We start from the raw sequence: 23,850 nt of genomic DNA on the forward strand, positions 1-23,850 counted from the left end.
CTACGTCCCCTTTATCGGGTGGGGGTGAGGTGGGGAGGGGGAACCCCCCAGCTACAATGACTCACACAGCTGCCCCTTCCCTGTAGAATTGCCCTAGCTGACGGGAGGCTTTCATCCAGATGGTTATGCCCACACACACACTCAGGAGGCAGCCCACAGCCAATGATTGATTCAGGGAGAAGAGGCCAGACCACTTGGCCCCAGTAGGTACCACTCCGTGGTGTAATGTATGCTCCAGGGACCCCAGTGAATCAGGCCAAGCAAGGGTTGACTTTGCTTGAGAGCACACCGTTTTGAGGTTCCTACCTCGCCTATCTTGTTTCACTCCCTCATTGACACATTTCCCCTTAGTGCATGTTCTTAATACACCTGGTGAGCTCAAGTCCCTGCCTTGGGCTCTGCTTCTAGTGAACCCATTCTAAGACATTAGAAATGAGGTTCATTCTTTCCCTTGGCTGCCAGGAAGCTCAGAACTAAGTTTGGGCCTAACAGTGTGGGGTTTTTTTAGGCTAAGTCTTCTCCTATCCCATTTTCTCCCCTCTGTTCACCAACCATGGCCTCAAAAATCATTCCTTAACTTTTGTTCTCATGTCCTTTTTCATATTTCTATGGAATCCAAATCTATGAATACTATGAAGTATAAAATTTGTAAAAGAATTGCTTAAATGAGTTCAATTTGATTTGATTAAATTAAGGTGTAAATTTTAACTTTGGGATCCTCAAATTGTTTCTTGCTTCCGCAGTTCCTAGTCTTAATGGACTAAACCATCTCAATGGACAAAAATCAACGGTGTCTGGGCCCTAAATAGTAAACAGTAGGTCAAACAAAGTGCAGCCCCTTAGAGAGGGGCTCAGCTGACCTTGGCCCACAGGCCAGACCCAACACACTAGCTGTCTTTGCAAATAAAGTTTTATTGGAACACAGCCAGGCCCCTGTGTCTTTCCATCTGTGATTTCTCTCCCGATCACGGCTGTCACAGGCTCCACACCCAGGGAAGCACCTGGGGCACTGGATCATCAGAACCCTGGGCTCTTCTGCTGGCCTGTCCCCATCTTCATTTTCACTAGACAGCCAGCTTGCATGACAAGAGGTGTGCTTCTGCTGCAGGGACTTTTTTAAGGACTGGGATGAGCAAGTTAGAGAGCTGAGCTTGAGAGCTGGGAGGCCAGAATTCTCATCTCAATCCTAACCCTTTCTGGCCATAGGACTTCAGCTTAGTCCTTAGCTTCTTTGTGCCTCGTTTTCTTCTTTGGTAAAATAATCCACATCAGTGGTGCTCAAAGTGTGACCACTGGCCCACCTGCAAGTTCGTGAGAAATACAGAGGCTCCGCCCCACCCACCCACCTGATACATCAGAATTTGCATTTTAGAGGCACCTGGGTGGCTCTGTCCGTAAGCGTCGGACTTCAGCTCAGGTCATCATCTCACTATTCAAGGGTCAAGCCCTGCATCAGGCTCTGGGCTGACAGCTCAGAGGCCGGAGCCTGCTTCAGATTCTGTGTCTCCGTCTCTCTCTGTCCCTCCCCCCGCTCATGCTCTGTCTCTGTCTCTTTCTCAAAAAAAAATAAACATTAAAAAAATTTTTTTAGGGGTGCCTGGGTGGCTCAGTCGGTTAAGCAGCCGACTTCGGCTCAGGTCATGATCTCATGGTCCATGAGTTCGAGCCCCGCGTCGGGCTCTGTGCTGATAGCTCGGAGCCTGGAGCCTGCTTCTGTTTCTGTGTCTCCCTCTCTGCCCCTCCCCCACTTGTGCTCTGTCTCTCTCTGCCTTTCAAAAATGAATAAATGTTAAAAAAAATTTTTTTTTAATTTTTTTAAAGAGTATTTGCATTTTAACAAGGTCGCACTCAAGTTTGAGAGGTGCTGCTCTAACTGACTTCTAGAAAATATATCCGACCACAAGATAATGTGGTTTTAAAAAATCCCCAGTGCTGGAGTGCCTGGGTGGCTCAGTCAGTTAAGCTTCCAACTCTGGGTTTCAGCTCAGGTCATGATCTCACGGTTCATGGGTTTGAGCCCCACATCAGGCTCCACAGCTGGCAGCATGGAGCCTGCTTGGGATTCTCTCTCTCCCTCTCCCCCACCCCTCTCTCTCTCTCTCCACCCCACCCCCACTCATGCTGTCTCTGTCTCTCTCAAAATAAATAAAACTTAAAAAAACATCCCCAGTGACTAGGAAAAGGCGGCAGAGGTGACTCGTTTTCTGGAACACTGCACAACCCTATCCGGGTGGTATGTTGAAGGGATTGATTACCAAGCCAGATGCTCTGGTTTGTCTCTGAGCTGCAGGAGCAGGGGCCCAGTGGCTCAACTTCAGGGGTTTCTTATAGGGATGCACGAGGAGAGACAAGGGCACTGAGGGGGGATTCAGGCAGAACCTCGTACAGGCTGGGACCAGACAGACGTTCTGGACCCAGCGTGGCTGCAGGGCTCCAGCCACGAGAGTGTGTGGAGATTCCCACTGGGGCCCCACGGTCGTGGGTCTTGGCCATGCTTATAGTTCCTGTCTCTCACTGGCTCTGTGTGTCCTTCTCTGAATCTACCTTTCCTCTTGCTTGGGGCTTATGTTCATGTGCTCCTTCTACGTGGACATGACGCCATTAGCATTCTTGTTTGTCACAACCTGTCAGGCTCTATTCCAACTGCCGTTTGCTCCCCTCCAATGCCTGAGGGGAAATCTTGATCCCAAATTAGGGGAGACACTTCTCTCTCTGGTGGGCTCCAAAACTAGCAAATGTGGTTCTGTTGGAAAGGTTTAGAACCTGAAGGGTCAGAGATCAGTCAAAAGGTTGCTAACAGAGCCCCTTCTTTTCCATTCCGGTAATGTCAAGTGGCAGCTGTCTACCCCCACACTGGCTTTTCAGACCTCTGATGGAGAAGTTTCTTCTAAACCGTTGAAAACTTCCAGAAGTCTCGATAGAAATATAACACCATGTTTCTTCTCTGTATTGGGCTGGATTTTCCCCGCCCCCAGTCAAAACTCACATATTGAAATCCTAACCCCCCCATACCTCAGAAGGGACCTTATTTGGAAATAGGGCCATGAAAGATGTAATTAGTTAAAACGAGTTCATTCTGGGGCAGAGTGGGCCCCTAATCTGATATGACTGATGTCTGTGTTAAAAAGGTAATTTAGGGGCGCCTGGGTGGCTCAGTCAGTTAAGCATCCGACTTCGGCTCAGGTCATGATCTCACAGTTCGTGGGTTCGAGCCCCGCGTCGGGCTGTGTGCTGACAGCTCAGAGCCTGGAGCCTGCCTCAGATTGTGTGTCTTGTGCCTTCCTTTTTCTCTGCTCCTCCCCTGCTCACGTTCTGTCTGTCTCTCAAAAATAAATAAGCATTTTAAAAAAATCATGTTATACAAAACATGATTTTTTAAATATTTTTGGACACAGATGCACAGGAAGAGTGCCAAGAGAACATGAAGGCAGAGATCAGGGTGATGCCTCTCCAAGTCAAGGAACACCCAAACTTGTCAGTAGCTAGGGGAGAGGCATGGGACAGATTCTCACTCCCAGCCTTCAGAAGGAACCAGCCTTCTCAACGCCTCGACTTTGACCCTCCAGAATGTCTAGACAATATATTTCTGTGGTTTACACCACCCGGTTTGTGGTATTTTCCTACAGCAGCCCTAGAAAACCATACTCCTTTCAGTCTTAGAAGGGATAGTCAAAAAAAGAGATTTTGCCAGACTCGAGCAGTGCAGAAACAGTATGGTCACTTTTTTAGTTACTCTTGATGTCACCTGACTCCCTTTTTGAAAGCCAAGATGGCTGACCGTTGATCCCATTACAACTCATTCTCATCTGGCACCTTGAGAGTCATCTTTCCTTCATTCTCTAATATCGTTCCTCAGAAGAGAAGCCTGCAAAAATTCTCATGAGGCCATTGACATTCAGCCCATCTGAGACAGCCACAAGGGCCCGTGATGCTTGAAAAGCACAGTTCAGTTTATAGAGGGGGCTTAGCGACAGGATCGAGGGGTGAGGGGGTAGGAGGCGATGGTGCTGCCCCATTTCAGTGCCATTTCAGTGCCTCAACCCTTGGGAGTTGTTAGGATGAAACTTAGACGCACAAGCAGCTTGTTTGCATATCGCACTGTTCACTGTGTGGCTGGAGAGAAATGGTCACACATCCGAGCCCAGGACTGGGTAACAGACAGCAAGTCCCCTGGGGGACACTTGGCAGATGTCCAGCAGACATGGATTTCCACCGAGAAGCATTTTTTTGACACACAAGGCCGACAGAGAGACGTGTAGGTGACATCCGCCCTCAGTCGCAATTTACAAATGCACAAGGCATTCAATGCAGCACATCCCCCAGTGGCTCCTGTCATTTTCCACAACTTCTGAACTGTTCCCCGCATCTTAAGTCTGAGTATTTCGCTCTCCTCCATCTGTAGCCTCCCCTGTCGCAACTAAAAAGGCCCTTTCAAGTGTGATTGTTCTGGAAAGCATGCCAACTGCTCCAAAACTTAAGAGAAAAATTGTTATGACTTATCTTCAGATGACAGCATGTAAATATTTTAGAAAGTGAAGTATAATGAAAAATACATGATTTCTCATTCGACTTTCGAAACCCCAAGCTGTGGGAGTGGTTCTTTCCTTGTTTCAGGGTGACAATTTGGGGGGAAAGAACCGTAGAATCTCGTGCATGATGGTATATGATACATGAGCAAAGATCTCCTCTCAGTTATTTCAGTTGTCTGGTCTACTCTAAAGGAAAGTCCACCTCTGAAAGATGGTCTCCACCTAAACAAAGGAGTCAGATAATTACCTAGTGGACAAAGGTAGGTCTTATGCTTGTCTTTGAATGTTAGCATCCTGCAGGTAGGTTTTGTTTGACCAACATAGTAATGATAGAGGAAGAGGAAAAAGAGTCGAGAGACTTTTCTGGGGATGTGTTCTTTACCACAGACTTCCCCACTCCCAATTGTCTGACACTTGTTCTCCATGTAAACATCACCGACCTGACTCCTTAGGGATTTGAGTTTGTATCTCCTAAATTTGCTCAATGAATACTTGAGGCAGCAAGGAGCAGACAAGAAAAAAGAGGAGGCAACTTTTTATTCCCCTTTCTAGTCTACGTGTTGACCATATAGTAAAAGCATTTTTCACATCTTCTGTGGGAAGTAGGTGACAGTCCTAGACCCCTGAATTATGAAATAATCCAATAATTGACTTTTTTCTTAGTTTGGGAGCCCCCAGAAAAGCAGACGCTGAAACAAGGATTGTTCAAGCAGTTGCTTTGGGAGGCAAAGGGAACCCCAGCAGTGAATGGGGAGGTGTGACAGGGAAGAAAGGGACCGGGAAAGTGTGTGTCATCGAGCCAGCCACCACTGTGAACACCCTGAGCTCAGTCCCACCAGGAAGCTGGAAAACCACGTGGACCCTGAAGCTATCAGAGGTGAAAATCCTGATCCACATAAATGCCACAGTACTTGTGGCCCCCCTGGGGCAGGTGTGCCCACCAACTGTCAGCCTCTTGGGAGAAAGCCCTTCTACAAAGAGATGCCGATGCAGTGCTGGCATTCGGAAATTGCAGTGCACGGAAGGTCTAAGGGATGTGGGCCGACACCCACTGCCATCTGCTGCCATCTCGAGGGTGCAGTTTGACAAAAGCTAATCTTAGGCTTGGAGTCATCGCTGTCTGGATAATAAAGGACCAGTAAGGTGATGTGTTTGCTGGTCAGAAAGACGCAGCCTTTGCAGAGGCTGGTGGAGTAACAGAGCCCAGACGTTGGGGACCACGGAGTCTGACGCTGTCCTGACAACCAGAAGGCCATTCCGACAACACAGAGGGCCTGGAAAGTGACAGTTGATTCATGAACTTCTTTCCGCATCTTGAGGAAGCACAGCTACCCAGGGTAACCCTGGTAAGTCTGTGGCTGGCTCTGACGGCTACACCCCAACCTCTTAGTAATCACGGTTCAGGATTGCTACCGGAGGGAATATTTAAAGACAAGGCTACAGAAATAGACAAGGCTACAGGAATATTTAAAGACGAGGCTACAGAAAGCCCTCTGAGGCACAGATGAGACAGAGCACTGATTGTTTAGGAATCAATCCCTGTGGGATTTCGAAGGACCCAAGCACAGATCCCAGATCTTCGGGCTGGAATGCAGTAAAGAGAGATCACTTGCAAGAGTGTGGCTCGAAAGGAACCATCCAGGCAAGGGGGGCAGAGGGCTGCCTAGGGAGATGTTGATGAATTGGGTGTTGGCGAGGCAGAGCCCTGGTGCAGCCTGCTGAAACTTAATCAGAGCAGTGGGGCTGACACAGTGGCAGCAAATGTTGGGGCCTCTGGCAGGCAATGGATGCCTCCTGCCAAGGAGCTCTCAGGAACACTCCATGAGCCCTGATTTATGCTTTGAAACCAAGCAAAGGTTCACAGTTGAGCAGGAGCTGCCAAAGTGTGGAGTCTGCAATCCATTCTCTGAAATGATTGTTGCACTTACAGTCCCCGTTATTTGTGATCAAGAGAAATGGAAGAAAAGGCTGGCAGGTTTTAGGTGAAACTTATTAAGTGCTGGCCAGCCATAGGTGGGATGGTCAACCATCTTGGTTTCCCATTTTAACACTGAAAGTCCCACTTCCAAGGAGCTCCCAGTCCCAGGAGAACCAAGACCCTTGGTCACTCACCCTGTGGCCTTATTGGCGGCGGTGACTTATTTGAACCCAGTGAAAACACCAACCAGCTTAAGGGATTGACATGAATGTAAACCCTTCACCAACCCCCTTGACATCAGAAAGGTTAATCATGGTGTGTTTGGATCCTGCTAGAAATGAGACAGGATTGCATAGGGGTCTTCCTTCCAAAGTGGATACACGGCAAAATAGGTCATAATTAGAGGCAACAATAGGCGCCATTAAACATGGCCTTGAGGGAAGGATTTAATTAGAAGCCAAGGGCAACCATACCATCCATTGTTGGCCTTTCCAGAGATCATGACACCACCAGCACACTCTTGAACTCCCGTGGAACCCGATGGGGACATGAGGCAGACGCCGTGATCCTGGTGACTTGGTTGTGGCACACAGCTCCAGCCAGCCGTGGCTTCCTGCTCACCAGCCAACCGGCCTCTCTGCTCCTCTGGGTGAGGACCTGCCAGGCTCCAGTGGAGTGTGCTCCCCAGTGTGCACACAGCCCAGACTGGGAGGACTTAACACCCCAGGGGCCACCACCCAGCTGCACTGTCCTGGTGGCAGGGTCACAGGGGCTCTCTAGAGAGGTTGACCCCAGCTCCCACAGGGACAACCTATTCATCAGCTCACACTCGGTTGGATGTTTCTCCCTTCCCTGTTTCCTGTCCCCCTGCCACTAACTTAGGCTTCTTGAGACCACCTCCCCCCAGATTAACTACCTGCTCCCTGGCCCTGGTCTCAGGGTCTTTTTATGAAGGAACACAAACTGAGACCAGCCCCTTTCTCCTACAGGTGAAGCCAGCAGCCTTCTGAAAGTAAGCGTAAGCGTAGCTCCTTACAGGAGGATCCACTGTCCCCATTTAAAGCCCTTTGTGAATTCACCACCGCCTTCAACACGGAGTACAGAAAAGACTAGAAGTGACAAATAATGAACACACAAAACAGCTGCATGGAAATATAATCCAATCACTGATATCGTGGCAGAGAGGGACTTTCTAAGCGTAAAAGCAAAAGGAAAATATTTACCAAAACTAAGTAAGGAATATTACTACATAAAACCTTTCAAAATGTCTGCAAGCCTGGTCATTGTTAAAGCTCAGCAATGGATCCGTGGGGATTCATTATACTATTCACTCTACTTTTGTTGTGCTTAATATTTTTCAGATTAAAAGGTTTTTATTCATCCCCCCAAATAAAAAGCAATTCAGTAGGTGGATAAGTTGTCAAAAGTAAGAATACACAATTTAGGAAAAATGAAAACAGCAGCTGCTCTAATATTATACAGATGGCCACTTGTGGCTTGGGATAAAAATTCCAGGGACTGCATTACACAGAGATTTTTTTTAATGGTGCATCTGATATAACCCAAATTAAGGGGACATGATGAACTGTGTCAGTAAGGAGAGGCTACATTATGCTGTGGTAACAAATAGCTCCAAAAGCTCAGAAGCTTCAGACCACAAAGGTTTATTTCTCATTCAGCTACACATCACCATGGTCAATAGTGAGCTCTGCTTATCACAGTCTCTCAGAGAACAGAGCTTGCATCTGGAACATTGCTAGTCACTGTGCCGAGGGAAAGAGGGTGTCCCACGGCATTTGGCCCTGACCAGTCAATGGTTCAGCCTAGAAATGACACTATGTATCAGTCACTGCCACTCAAAACTCATTAATTAAAATGGCTTACAGGACCCCACCCAACCACAAAGGGATGTCATCACGGACCCAAACTGTGGACAGCTAGAAACATTTATCAGATAGCACCAATGACTACCACAATGCGCCCAGAACAACTTCTAGGTGACTCGAAAGGCAACTCAACAGTGATCCAGTGAGGACAAACACAATGTCAAAGATGTTTGTGAATAGTTTGAGTAAAATTGTTCAGTGAACTGTGAGTACAGAAAGGCAGTGTTTGCAAATCGATACATTGTTCTAGGCGGTAGTTAAAATAAGTATTTGCAAAAATTAATAGGTTTATGCAATATAGGGGGAAATTTTCTGTAAGTCAAAATGCAACATATAAAAGAAAAGATTGGGCAAATATATATATATGTAACATAAATGACAGAAATTTGGCTAAGGTCCTTAATATAGGAAAAGCTCTAACAAATCAAAAAGAATATGAAAGAAAAAATAGGCAAAGGATATTATCTTTATGGCTTGGTGCTTTGCTAACCTTATTCATAAAGCAGCAATACAAATGAGCAGCGAGAATGCAAGAAGATAAACTCAGTGGTCATGGAAAAATTTATAACTCAAAGCAACAAGGTACCATTTTTGCCCACCGAATTGGCAAAACTAGATTTTTTAAATGTAGGATTCTCAATCTTGAACCATGGGGGCTGATTGTGGAATTCTTACACACTGCTGGTGAAACAAATAAATTGCTCATACGCATTATAAATAGCAACCATATGGCAATATGGATCAAGAATCTTCCAACATTCATTCCTTTTTACCCTAAATTCCCCCTTTTAGAAATTCTGCCTAAGGAAATAAACAGAAATACAAAGACATATAAAATGATGTTCATCGCAGAACTTTAAAACTTAGAAACAGCCTTCCAGGTATGTCTAGATAAAGGACTAAATAAATTATGGAATGGCTATTTAATAAGACTAATAAAAATTACAGTGTAGAGGAATATTTAATTATATTAGGAAATGTTACTGATATAATAGTGAATATACATTTGAAGCATTCTGGCCACAAAAGTGGATCTCTTTTATGATCCTAATTTTATCCCTAAACCTGTTCTTATACTTAGCATTTATATATCAACTTGGCAGGAATCCACAAAATATCCCCAGGGATTTTTTCTATTCGTGGAAAATTAGAAAGGATTTTTATTTTCCTGTTCAGAGTCTAAATTTCAGTTATTCTACAATGAGTATGATTTTGCAATAAAAAATGTGATAACTTTTTTTTAAGTATGTCAATGTTGTATTAAGATGTCAAAGTGACTGGAAAATAAAAACTAGTCTAACTGAGTGTTCAGGAAGAGGCAACCTGTAACAGGCTTGCCTCCCTAGTATCTGCAAGCAGGTAATACCAGTGGGCCAGGGCCTGGTCTGGTCATTCGTCCAGGTCACTACTGATTGGTGAGCAGGAGGGACCGACGAAGTGGATTTCCACCTCCTGGGACAGGTGATGTCCTGGGTGGGGGCACACAGAGCCATAGCACCAGTCTCTGGCTAGAACTTGACCTTAGCAGATGGTAAGCGATTTGTGACATTTTTATATTATGAGCAAATAACAAAATCTGCATGAACTGTTAAGAAATTTGGGGGGAGTGACATCAGCACATGGCAGCATGAGAAATCTTTTGTTTCTCCCTTTAATTTGCAATGAGTAGGGCACCCATCACCCAACAGGGGTTCCTCAACAGCACATCAGGACTCCACAGAGAACCATACATCTGTACATTGAAGGTGGGTAGACTGGACCTCATGGAGGCAGGAAAACCAGGGGAACAGCAGCAGTGGTGCCTGTAAACCCAGTGACCCTGGCAGTGGCAGAGGCCTCCGAGACCGTGGTCTCCCCAACAACCCTGGGCAGCAGCAGTACCCATGACCCTAGCAGACCCAGCCGCGCGCCAGCAACCCTGGCAACCTCAGCACTGGTGAGACGCTAGTGCACGGGTAACTATGACAGCCTCAGTGACCCCTCCAGAAGAGCAGGTGGTGGGTGGAAAGTGTGTGCTCCCAAATACAGCCGTAAAGCAGTTTCGGTAAGAGGGGAAAAAATTACACTATATCGCCACCTGCTGGAAAATAAAAGAAAGGTCTTTAATTCCCAACCCGTTGAACTGTTAAAATCAAAGTCAATAGAACTCTACCAAAATAAGAAAGGCATCCATTACTTCAAATGTGTCAGCAGAGGCTCATCTCATCAAACACCATGAAAAATCACAGTAAGATGGTATCACCCAAAGCAAATGGCAGACAGTTCTCCAGCAACCAATCTCCAAGTCACAGAAAATTAGGATCTAACTGATAGAGAATTCAAAATAGCTGGTTATGAAGAAAGTCAGCAAGCTAGAAGAAAACTCAGAAAGTCAATTTAATGAACTGAGGAATGAAATTAATGAACAGAAGGAGTGCTTTGCCAAAAAGACTCAAATACTGAAACTAAAGAACTCAACAGAGGAAACGAAGAACACATTACAAAGTATTGGAAACAGAGCAAATGGGAGGGAAGAAAGAACAGGCAAGCCAGAAGATAGGAATCTAGAAATAATTCAGGTAATAACAGAGAGAGAACTAAGATTTTTAAGAAGTGAAGAAACCGTACGAGAGCTATCAGACTCCCTCAGGGGAACCAACAAAAGAATTATGGATATACCAGAAGGAGAAGGGGACAGAAGGGTTATTTAAAGAAGTAATAGCTGAGAACTTCCCAAACCTAAGGAGAGAACTAGACATACAAGTCCACAAAGCTAATTAGTCACCTTAGTATCTCAATGCTGAAAGATCCTCTTTAAGACACATTATAACAAGGCTGTCAAAAATTGACCATAAAGAAGGATTCTTAAAGGCAGCTGGGGGGGGGGGGGGCGGGGAGAAGAGAACATAACCTACAAAGAAAACCCCATTAGATTATCAGTAGATTTCTTCAACAGAAACTATAGGCCAGGAGAGAGTGAATGTCCTAATTCAGATTTCCGGCCAAGAATACTTTATTCAGCAAAGTGACCCTTCAGATACGAAGGAGAAAAACAAACAAAAGCTGATGGAGTTCACCACCACCAGACCTGCCTTACAAAAAATGTTGAAGGGAGCTCTTCTGCCTAAAATGAAAAGACAAAAATACCCCAGATTTTTACAGAGGTGATAGATAAAATCATAAAATTATAACCCTCTCTTACAATAGGATGTTAAATGTAACATAAAGCTTTAAAGAAAAAGGCATTAAAAATAAATATAGCTACTACAATTTGGAAACGAACTCCCAGCATAAAAAGAGACAATTTGTCATAACAAAAGTATAAAAAGGGAGGAGGAAAATGCCAGAACCTGTAGAGGCAAATGAAGATAAGTTGCTATCAACAGAAAAAGGATTATTTTATTTATAAGACATTTTATACAAATCTCACGGGAACCACAAAACAAAAATCTAGAGCAAAACCAAAACATCTAAAAAGGGGGGGAGGGAGCACATGGGTGGCTCAGTCAGTTAAGCTTCCGACTTCGGCTCAGGTCATGATCTCCCAGTTTGTGAGTTCAAGCCCCACGTCAGGATCTGTGCTGACAGCTCAGAGTCTGGTGCCAGCTTCAGATTGTGTTTTCCTCTCTCTCTCCCCCTCCCTCCCTCCCTCCCTCTCTCTCTCAAAAATAAATAAACATTTGAGAAAAAGTTTAAAAAAATAAAATACAATAAAAAGCAGAGGAGGACTGAGCAAAATGTCATAAAAAACCACCAACCTAAAAATCAAACAAAAGAAAGAAAGAAAGAGAAAAAGACAAGACAATGGAGGTACAAAACAATCAGAACACAAAAGATAAAATGGCAATAGTAAGTCCTCATATATCAATAATCACCTTAAATATAAATGGATTGAACTTACCAATCAAAAGGAACAGAGTGTCTGAATGAATTGAAACAAAGACCCGACTGCATGCTGCCTTCAGGAGACTCTTCCCAGCTCCAAACACATAGACTCAAAGTGAAGGGACAGAGGATGATACTCCAAGAAATGGTAGCCAAAAGAAAGCAGGTGTAGCCATACTCACGTCAGACAAAATGGACTTCAAGCCCAAAATCGGCAACAAGAGACCAAGCAGGTCATTATATAATGATAAGAGGGTCAACACCGATCTTCTTCCACTAGAGTTACATCCTGATAAACCGATCAAAAGTTGAAAATATAAGTTGAAAATGCATTTCATGCACCTAACCTACCAAACATGACAGCTTAGCCTACCTTAAATGTGCTAGCAACACTTAGTTTAGCCTACAGTTGGGCAAGACCATCTAATACAAAGCCTATTTTATAATACAGAGTTGAATACCTCAGGTAATTTATTGAACGCTGTACTGAAAGTGAAGAACAAAATGATTATGTGGGTACAGAACGGTTGCATGTATACCAATTGCTTGCCCTCATGATCACGTGGGTGAGTAGACTGAAGCTTCCTGCTGCCTCCCACCATCATGACAGAGTACGGCATATCACTAGATCAGGAAGAGATTAAAAACTCAAAATTCAGCACATCGTGTCTACTGAATGAGTATGATTTTTGTACCATCATAAAGTAAAAAAATTCTAAGTCAAACCATCATAAATTGGGGAGCCTCTGTACGTCAAGAAGACATAACAACTATAAACATATACACTCCCAACATCTGAGCACTGAAATATATTAAGCAAATACTAACAAATCTTCAGGGAGAAATATACAATACAATAACAGGAGGGGACTTCACTATCCCACCATCAGCAAAGGAGAGATTGTGCAGACAGAAAATCAACAAGGAAACAATGGAATTGAAACACACTAAAATAAATGGACCTATCAGACACATATAGAATGTTCCATCCACCAACAGCATACATTCTTCTCAAGTGCCTGTGAACATTCTCCAAGATAGATCATATGACAGGCCACAAAACCAATCTTAGCAAATTGAAAAAGATTGAAATCAATTTCAGCTATCTTCTCTGACCACAAATGGCAGGAAATTAGAAGTTTCAACAAGAGGAAAGTGAGTAGATCTTCAAATATGCGGAAACTAACCAGCACACTTCTAAACAACCAATGGGTCAAAGAAGAAATCAAAATGGAAACAAATTGGGGCGCCTGGGTGGCTCAGTTGGTTGAGCGTCCGACTTTGGCTCAGGTCGTGATCTCACAGCTCGTGAGTTCGAGCCCCCTGTCGGGCTCTGTGCCGACAGCTCGGAGCCTGGAGCCTGCTTCCGATTCTGTGTCTCCCTCTCTCTCTGCCCCTAACCCACTCGCATTCTGTCTCTGTCAAAAACAATAAAATAATAAATAAACATTTTCAAAAAATTAAAAATAGAAACAAATTATCTTGAAACATATTAAAATGAAAATACAATATACCCAATTTTGTAGGATGCAGCAAAAGCAGTTCTAAGAGGAAGGTTTATAGCAATAAACACATATATTAAGAAATAAGAAAAATCCCAAACAACCTAATTTTACACCTCAAGGAACTAGAAAAAGAGGAACTAGTCAAGTCCAAAGATCGCCGAAGAAAGAAATAATAAAAATCAGAGCAAAAATAAACGAAATAAAGACCAGAAGAACAGTAGAAAGGATCAGCAAAACTAAAAACCTGTTCCTTGAAAAGATAAACACGTTTGACAGCGAGACTAATTCTTTGGCTAGACTAAGAAAAAAAAAAAAGACTCAAAATTAGAAGGAAAACAAGACATGGCAACCGATACTACAGAAATAGAGAATTTTAAGAAACCACTATGAATAATTATATACTAACAAATTACATAACCTGGAACAAATGGATACATTTTAGCAACAATATACCCAGACTGAATCAGGAAGGAATAGAAAATCTGAACATATCAATAACAAATCAAGGGATTGAGTCAGTTAAAAAATAACACAGAAATCAGAAATCTCTAGGTCCAGATGGCTTTGCTGGTGAATTCTACCAAACTTCTAAGGAAGAATTAGCATCAGCCCTCCTTAAAGTCTTCCAGAATATTGAGAAGAGGGAACACCTCCAAACTCATTCTATGAAGCCAGCACTACTTTGGTAGCAAAACCAGATAAGGATACCACAAGGAAAGAAAACTATAGACCAATATCCCTGATGGATATAGATGCAAAAATTCACAACAAAATACTAGCAAATTGAAGTCAAGAATATGTTGAAAGGATTATACACCACGACCAAATGGGATTTATCCTTGGGATACAAGGATGGTTTGACATATGCAAACCAATAAATGTAACTCAACCATATCAATAAAATGAAAGATAAAAGCCACATGATCATCTCAATAGATACTGAAAAAGCATTTAACAAAATACAGCATCCTTTCATGATATAAATCCTTGATAGATTAGATGTGGAAAAAACATAGCTCAACATAATAAAGGCCAGATACAATAAACGCACAGCTAACATTATACTCAATGGAGAAAAGTTGAAAGGATTTCCTCTGAGATCAGGAACAAGACCAGGTTGCCTACTCTGCTCACTCCTACCCAATATAGTACTGGAAGTCCTAGCTACAGCAGTTAGGTAAGACAAAAAAACAAAAAGCATGCAAATTGGAAAGGAAGAAGTAAAATTTTCACTATTTGATGATGATGTGTTCAGGGGCGCCTGGGTGGCTCAGTGGGTTGAGTGTCTGACTTTGGCTCAGGTCATGATCTCGCGGTCTGTGAGTTGAAGCCCCGCGTCGGGCTGGAGCCTGCTTTGGATTCTGTGTCTCCCTCTTTCTCAGCCCCTCCCCCACTCATGCTCTGTCTCTCTCTCTCTCTCTCTCTCTGTCAAAAATAAATAAACACTATGGGGCGCCTGGGTGGCTCAGTGGGTTGAGCGTCTGACTTCGGCTCAGGTCATGATCTCACAGCTCGTGAGTTCGAGCCCCACGTCAGGCTCTGTGCTGACAGCTCAGAGCCTGGAGCTTGCTTCGGATTCTGTGTCCCACTCTCACTCTGCCCTTCCCTTACTCATGCTCTGTCTCTCTCAAGAATAAACAAAAAACATTAAAAAAAAAATTATAAATGCACTTGCCTTCTTAAAAGAAAAGAAAAAGTCCTATAGGAGGGGAAGTGGAGGTGGAGAAGGGAATTCCAATGTAAAGGGTTGGGGCGAGTCTGACGGCCGGTCTACTATATGAGCATGTGCTACTGACGAAGGGTAGGAGAGCCCCAGCAGAGAGCCCACCCTCCCTCCTGCAGTGCAGCTCTCTCCTGCAGTGCAGACTGCTGACCCATCTCATCCAAGTCTCTAGGTGAGCCTCCCAACCCCATCTGGTCTTTGGTTCTCCTTTACCATGGAGTCTCTGGATAAAATTCCTTCTGTTGAACTACGTACAGCATTATTTGCCTGACTGAACCTTGACTGATACAGTGTATTGATTGGGATGCTAAATTTATAAGTTAACTTGGGGAAAATCGACATCTCTGCAATGCTTTCTTTCTGTCCAAGATCATTATGTGTTGATGTGTCTTTCTATTGGGTCAAATCTTCATGTGTCCCTCCATAGTCTTCAAAGCCTTCAAAGTCTTATTTAGTACTTAGCTCTTTTTTTTTTCTTAGTTTCTTGGGTTTCTTTCTAAGTATTTTACCCTTCCTGTGGTTAGTATAAATGGTGCTTCACATCAAATTCAATAGGTTAATATGTAAAGTCCTTAGGAAAGTCCCTGGCATACAGTTAAGTGCCATAGTAGTGCTTCTTCTGATTATCATCTTAGTTTCTTTCATTGTATTCCGCAACAGCTTATTGTTGGAATATGGGTCACAGTTGTTCGGTCTGTTTCTGCCCAGCTCCCTTTCAGGAGCAGCTGGGGGCAGAACTAGATCTTGGGGCATCAATTAACAGGAAAGTAAGGTGTGCCAGCAACAGACCCATTCCATAACCAGGTCTCAGCTCTCTTATAGGTGCCCTTTTCCCATGTATCTGTCCCCAGACTACTTGGGGACTATTTGGTCCTGATACCCAATCATTAGATGTAACTATTATTATATCATATAAACACACACACACACACACACACACACACACACACACCACATCTTAGAAAAAAACAAGGCTTACTATTGCTAGGAATCACAGTGGCAAGTCTTGTGGGCAAGTCTTACAGTCCAATACAAAACTAATGTTTGCTGCTTACTCCTCAGAAACAGGCTGACAGTTGTGCTCTGTGCATCAGTGGGCCCGGCCACATAACACACTGCCCCCAAACTCAGTAGTTTAAAACAACCACCATTTAAGTCCTGCTCATGGGTCTGCAGGTCAGCCGGGTTGTTCTGCTGATCTGGGCCAGCCTCGGCTCATGCCAGCTGGACTCACTCATGCATCTGTGGTCAGCTAGAAGGTGAACTACAGACCGGCTGGTCTGGAGTAGCCTCCCTCCTATGTCTGCCACTTGTGGGCTTGTCAGCTGGGATGGTAATCTGGGCTAAATCTGTCATCAACCAGCAGACCAACTCAGGTTTGTTCCATGGTGCAAGAGAATTGAGGGATTCTTGAGACCTATGCTGGGCACTGACACAGCCTGACTTTCCACCACTTTCTCTTGGACAAAGCAAAGACAGGAAGCCAGCCAGATTCAAGGGGTGGGAAGTACACCTCTCCTTTTGGTGGGCAAGACTGCAAAGTCATATTGCAGAGGAGGCATGAATACAGAGAAGCCTGAAAAATTAGAGTCACAATCGTCTCCCAAAACCCTACAACACAGTGACAATGCTTCTAGCACCGATTACCTTTTAGCAAAGGTTGCTTTGTCTCACCAGCAGCCCATCTGTGGACTGGATCAGAGGAAAGTTCCATGTTTGGTGGGCTTCACCCGTTTACCCTGATCCACAGCTGTCTCAATTTCATTGGGTGCCATTTCTTGACATTGAGCCCAAATCTGAGGCTGTCTGAGCATGTGATCCCCTGCACCAGCTGTAGGGATGATACACTTGCCCGTCTGTCCTGGTTTCTGAGAGCAGTTAACTGACTTCGGTGGAGTTTTCCAGTATAGATTTTCCAAGACACTGTGACCGTTCTCAGCTGGTGGCTGAATAAATCTTTGTTGATGTATCGACTCAGTCAATCACAGGCTAATTAACTCCAAGTCCTGTTAGAAGCAATCAAAATGTCTTTTCTCATTGCCAGAAGGCAGAGAGACCTTGGAGGTAATCCGGTTGTCTCTCTGCCTTCTGGCATCTCTGCCCTTAAGCCCCTGAGTCAGGACCATAGACCCCTGATGGCCAAGCAGGGACAGACTTTCTCTGTCATAACATCTATATCTTCTGATCCTGGGGGGTTACTGAGCTGCCCTGGGCCAAGCCATGAAGGAAGGGGGTGGGGGGTAGGGGCGGAGGCTGTACACCTGCCCTTACCTCCCACACTGCATGGCTGATCTGCCCTGCCCACCTAGCCTGCAGGGAAACAGAGTACCCCCAGCCCTACTGCCCCCAGAGTCAGAACATAGGAAGCCAGAGGGGATGGGCACTCCTGGGTTGTGGAGAGAGAGAGAATACTCCTAGAAGACAAAGAACAGGAAAAGAAAAGGACAGGCAAATAAGAATGTGGTTGAACAGAAGAGCAGTATGAACTGTAAGGATTTATAGCTAAGCTTGCTGTTTATAACTAATCAGCACATAGTAATAACCATTGTGCATATTATTATGTGTTTAAAGTTATTTTTGTTCATATAAAACTTTCTTCCTATATTTGGTGTTCCCTTACACAGGTAAAATGTCATATAATATTGTGTTTAAAAGAATTTTAGTATGATCCAACCAGGTAAATACACACACACACACACACACACACACACACACACACACACAAGCGTGCACACATGCAGGCACACACACACATATTTGATATGCAAGATTTATATATGTTGGAGTAAAATGTGTATTTTAAACTTAAAATATCTACGTATATATGTAAATGTATATGTAAAATATATAACTAGAAAATCAGAGATATATAAATATCTTTTATATCTTATAGAGCTAAGGATAAATATAAATGTACATTTACATTTTTGCTGAAAAAAAAGTCTGAAAGGAGGAACAAGAATTGGGTGATAATGATGACCTGTAGGAGGGTTTTTCTTTCCTTTTTCTTTTCATATACTTTGATTTCTTACCATGAGGGCGTACTACCTTTCTAGCTTTTTAAAAGCAATTTTCTTGTAAATTTTAAGGCGATTCTTCCAGCTTTTCTTACCGTGTTACCCCCAAGCTCAAACACTAAAGTCAGGTAACTTTTTGTATTGGATCCTTCGGACACAAGAAGGAGCATTCTCACAGCGCCCTGTGGTCAGGAGAGTGGTTTTCCAGGCACACAGAGCCGCTCACAGATGCCAAGGAAACCTGGCTCGCCCAGGCTGACCAGCTCCTCCCCGGGCCGGGGCCCCGCCCCCTCCTCCCCGGGCCGGGGCCCCGCCCCCTCCTCCCCGGGCCGGGGCCTCGCCCCCTCCTCCCCGGGCCGGGGCCCCGCCCCCTCCTCCCCGCAGCCCGCACCACCTCCTCCTCCGCGGGGCGCGTGGGATCTGGTGGCCTCCCTCCCTGTGCCCCCCCCCCCAGGGTCGAGGCGGCAAAGGCAGCATCTACGTGTGGGCCTCCGGGGACGGCGGCAGCTACGACGACTGTAACTGTGATGGCTACGCCTCCAGCATGTGGACCATCTCCATCAACTCGGCCATCAACGACGGCAGAACCGCCCTGTACGACGAGAGCTGCTCCTCCACCTTGGCCTCCACCTTCAGCAACGGGAGGAAGAGGAACCCTGAGGCCGGCGTGGTGAGTGCAGCCCCGGGCCCTCGGTGAGGCGGTGAAGTGCACAGCCGCTATGGGACGTCAGGTACAGAGTGACGTCATGCGTCACCACTGTGTGACTTCATGGGAAGAAGGGGATCTCCCCTCCTACCCTCAAAGAGTCAGCCCACCTGTCGAGGCTCTAGAGATCCGTTGTCTTTCAGGGCAGATAATGCTTTGTTATCAAGGTAGAGCCATACGGTGTGCAAGTCGGAAGCAAGAACTGTGCTTCCTTTCCAGCATATTTTCCATAGGTTGTCTTTCTTGTTTATTGTTTTGCCTTACAAATAATGACAAACTCTGATGATCAAAAAGTTGCCGCAGCACACCACTTATAAGGAGAACTAATATTAAGAACTAGAGCATCGGGGCACCTGGGGGGCTCAGTCCCTGGAGCCTTGACTCTTGATTTCGGCTCAGGTCATGATTCCAGGGATGTGGGAGAGAGTCCAGGGGCAGACTCTGCCTTGAGCGTGGAACCTGCTTAGGATTCTCTGTCTGCCTCTGCCCTTCTTCCCCACTCGCGAGCACTCTCGCGCTCTCTCTGTCCCCCTCTCTTAAAAAAAAAGAAAAGAAAAGAAAAGAAAAGAACTGAGGCATCACACCATCTGAGCCAAGAGCCCATCCGTTTATTACAGTAATTAAAAAATAGTAGGTCCATAAGCCCTCCAAAATTGGGCACACACGTGTTTTCTCAAGGCAAGAGCAATAGTTTTCATTCTATTTTAAAAGATGTCCATAATTGAGAGAAAAAAAAGATTAAGCATCCCAGAGTTAGATTACTTATTGCACTTTTCTGAGCAGTCCTTCCTTCCTGGGCAGCTAGGTAACATGGTGAATTTTCCAAATCCCTTTAAAATCTAATCGGTAGAGCATAATGAGCCTTTTTGGATCTCTTCCTCTCTCTGGGTATTTCACTCACATATCAGCCTTTCCTCAGACCCCCAAGCCCAGAATTTGGTTGGTGATTCAGTAGTTCTGCTGAGCTCCACTTTGACTGGCCACCCACCTCACCTCCCCTGGGAGCCAAGAGATCCCTTTATGGAAGGGACACAGACCTTACCTGCCTCCTTCCTTGAGCCCTCCTGAGCTCCCCCTTGGTCTTGGGGAACCAGCAAGTATGCCCGCTCCTCCCAAGCAGAAGAAGGCTTCAGCCTCTCCTATCCTAGGAGAGCTATATGGGCAGAAAGGGAGAAGAGCAGAGCAGAAAGGAAGTGAGGGAGGCCCCAATCCTGTTCTGCTTGTGATGCTTCACTCCTCCGCTCCCCCCCCCAGAAGGTGTCCCTCCCTACCCCAATGGTGTCACTTTGTCCTCAACCTTGTCTATGACTCTCTTTCTTCTTGGGCCCGGGAAGGGCCTTGAGTTCACTCTGAATATTGTAACTTTCCCCCAATAGATGCCTTTAAACTCCCCTGACACTTTGTACTTCAAGCTAATAGGCCTTTCTGAGGATCCTACAGACAAACAGAGGAAGGAGAAGTCCTGTGGTGTATACATGATCTTAATGAACCCCCTGGCTTTCACCCTGGCTCATTGAAAATGAGCAGTTTTTTTCTTCTTCATGTAAGTCCTTTAAAACCTGATGGATCCGTCTCCCCACTTAAGAATTCTGGAAGTGATTTCTCACACATCCGTTATCCTGGCTCCATGTGTCCCAGCATCTCCTCATGGGATCTAGAGAAACATCTTCTTTTTACTGGCCTGTCCTTCTAGGCAAACTTTAGCCCAGCGCGTTTATTCCTCTCTCTTTGGAAATGCCACCCTTTCCTTTCTGAAGGGGGACAAATGACACTGTGAGCTTGGGTTTTCCCAACTGATCCCAGGGCAACGATACTCATGGTTGCACTGACTTGGAGGTAGTATTGACTTGTCAACTTTTCACCTATAGATTTTCCTGTCAGGACCCAGGAAACAAATGTCTCTCTAGTCTCTGGAATAACTGCAAATATGCCTCTCTGAACAACTGACTTCTTTTTATCTTGTGAGCACTCGGACTGGCACGGGTTGTCCCTTTTTGCATGGGCTACTAGGAAGCTTAAATAAAAGGTATGGCAAGATAGATAGATAGATGGATGCTAGCTTATCCTTACCTTCAGCTTAATCTTCTTCGGAACAAGGTAGAACTTAAATAAAAGAAATAGACAACCCTCTGCCTCATATTATTTTGGGGTTCAAACTAGCGTGACTTATTCACTCATGATTGAATATCTTCCCTTCCAGGCAACCACAGATTTGTATGGCAACTGCACTCTGAGGCATTCTGGGACATCCGCGGCTGCCCCCGAGGCAGCTGGAGTGTTTGCACTGGCTTTAGAGGCTAAGTATGTTTCCGTCTCGGGGCCAAGGGTGGACTAACATTTGTCTTTCTACCCAATACCAAGTATCTATGGAGGCAAAAGTGGGTGTGAGAGTGTTGAAGAGTCAGGGCCAATGGACTGTGATGGACATTTCTGAATGAACCACGGGCCCTAAGTGATACACACATACACACACATTCCACAAATAACATCCTTAGGAAAGCACAATACCCCGACACTCCCTAGTGCATATCAGCTGCTTACTCAGATACCAAGTAGGGGCAGGTAGATACTTCTTTGTGAAAACCATCTGGATCCTTTGACTGTTTTACTTCCATAATACCATCAGCTAAATGAAAGAAAACTATTGCCAAACTAGTATCTAGCAAAGCATTTCAGAACGTGTGGTAATCAGGATGCCCGCAGTGAAGATTCATTAGCTTATAAGGCGAATTCACTTTTAACACTGAGACGAGGTGGGCAGAATCACACAATGTAGACCAGGAAATCGGCTTTACTAAGAAACCTTCCGAGCTACAGGTAGGAGGAGATTATCTTCTCTTTTCTCACCATCCCACGGAGAGGCCGCATATTGCTGTTGCTGGACACACTTGGATTTGATCCCCAACAGAGTTTCCTACCCACCCACTACTCTGAGAGCCAAACATGTGGTCTCAGGCATCACCCGTGTGGTGTGATTGCAGATGCCCAGGCTGTGGGGAGTTGTTCAAGAATGCAGCACCAGCAACTTGTGAGAGGTTGGATTCAGGTCCCTGGGGAAGGGGCGTTGAGTTCCCATCCTTGTCAGTCGTTGCTAGGCAACCAGAGCTTCTAGCGTCAATCCCCAGGCAGCCCTCCTCGTCTCTCTCCATATATACAGCGTGCTTTCTGACTTGCAAAGAAGGTAAGCGTTGATTCCTGGATAGGAAAGGACTTTGAAAGATTATCTAGTCCAACACTCTGTCTTTAAGCAGAAAAGGCATAATTGCCCTCCTTTTACAGATAAGGCCCCCAACTGGGAGTGACTCCTTTCATTGGATCAGGCCAAACTCTGATTCTTCTAGCAAAAATCAGGTGGAAATTTTAGGATTCCAGGAGACACAGATTGACGTGTTCCTATGAAGCGCAGAAACCAAGACTTGCTTCGTATGTGCATTTCCTGAAGATGAAACTGTTTATCTCAAGGCCTGTCAGGCCCCGGTGTCTGAGCTGGCTTTGCTCACTCCAGGCGGGAGCAGACAAACAGTGGGAGCCTGCTGGCTGCCACTGAGCCTTGAAGAGAACAGGGAGCGGGGGTGCTCCAAAACAGAGAAGGGGTTTCTGGTCACCCTTTCCATCTAAGAGGACAGAACTTGACTCAAAGTCGCCTTGCATTTTGGCAAGCAAAGAGTCAGTTGCCCAGGCCTCTGTGCACACAGAAGGACAACCTAAATACATCAACATAATGGAACAAGGCTGCTGGATCTCTAAGCGGGTTCATGGGCTGTGCACCAATCATTCGCCATTCTTTAACACCCTTGCAGATAGCCTTACAGAAAAGGCATCACCACCTGGGCACAGTTTGTTTTCGAGCAATGGTTTTAAATCTCTGTTGCCATAAAGAGGAAAAAAGTGATCCTTGCCAGTGGTGGTTCAAGCCCATCCTAGGAGCTAGTCCTAATATTCCCGAGAACACCAACTGCCTGAGGTTGGGTCCACACCCTGAGACAGAAGTTGGTGGCAAGCAATTTATTCAGAAAGGGCTCTCGGGAGAAACCAGGATAAAGTAGAGGAAGCAGGTTGAGGATGAGGAAGAATCCAAGTAAGGATGCAATTTCAGAAGTTTCGGCCTCAGCCTGATCCCATGGGGAGCTCTGGCGTGTAAATTATGCCTCAGAGTATGTTCTCCCTCAGGGCAAGGATGCTGGCCTGCCATGTCCTGGTGGTGGCCAGTCACTGGCTGAGAGCCATGCCTGGGAGGGAATCTCCAAGGCTCCTCTGGCTTTCTGCACCTGTCGGCAAAGCAGCTCCAGTAGCCAGCAGTTAAAACCACTGGTCAGAACAAAATAGCCCCAGGAGATCATCCAGGGGGAGGAGCTGGGAAAGCCCCTCCATGAACAGTTCCTGCAACTCATCTCTCTTTATTGTGAGATGAGACAACTGGGGGACCTTGGTGACCCCCAGTTGTGTCGACAGCAGTCAAGGGCTGTTTACCACCCAGAGGTCCGATAAGAAAGCTTTTCCAAAGCAGTTTGCATGCAATAAACAAATTATCCTACGTAAATGTATGCCCATCAGGACCCATGAAAGGGGAACAACTACCCCCCAGGACTCCAGGGGAAAAAAGGGAAGCCATTATTCCTCTGTCCTGCCCAGTCATTACTTGAATTATGTACTTTTTTGCCAATATGCTTGAAAATGGCTTCTTGAGTCACAGGGAATATTG

The 23,850-nt window shown here is 45.2% G+C and overlaps 1 protein-coding gene across 1 annotated transcript in view; it reads left to right on the forward strand.

Annotated features, from left to right (window-relative positions):
* The window catches only part of PCSK2 (proprotein convertase subtilisin/kexin type 2), a 275,158-nt gene that overhangs the window by 233,895 nt on the left and 17,413 nt on the right, over window positions 1-23,850 (forward strand). The window contains exons 9-10 of the mRNA XM_003983799.6: window positions 18,897-19,112; window positions 21,349-21,449. Coding sequence (XP_003983848.2) covers window positions 18,897-19,112; window positions 21,349-21,449 — 317 coding nt within the window. The remainder of the gene's footprint in view (window positions 1-18,896; window positions 19,113-21,348; window positions 21,450-23,850) is intronic.

Source organism: Felis catus, chromosome A3, assembly GCF_018350175.1.
Source record: "Felis catus isolate Fca126 chromosome A3, F.catus_Fca126_mat1.0, whole genome shotgun sequence".
Lineage (NCBI taxonomy): Eukaryota > Metazoa > Chordata > Mammalia > Carnivora > Felidae > Felis > Felis catus.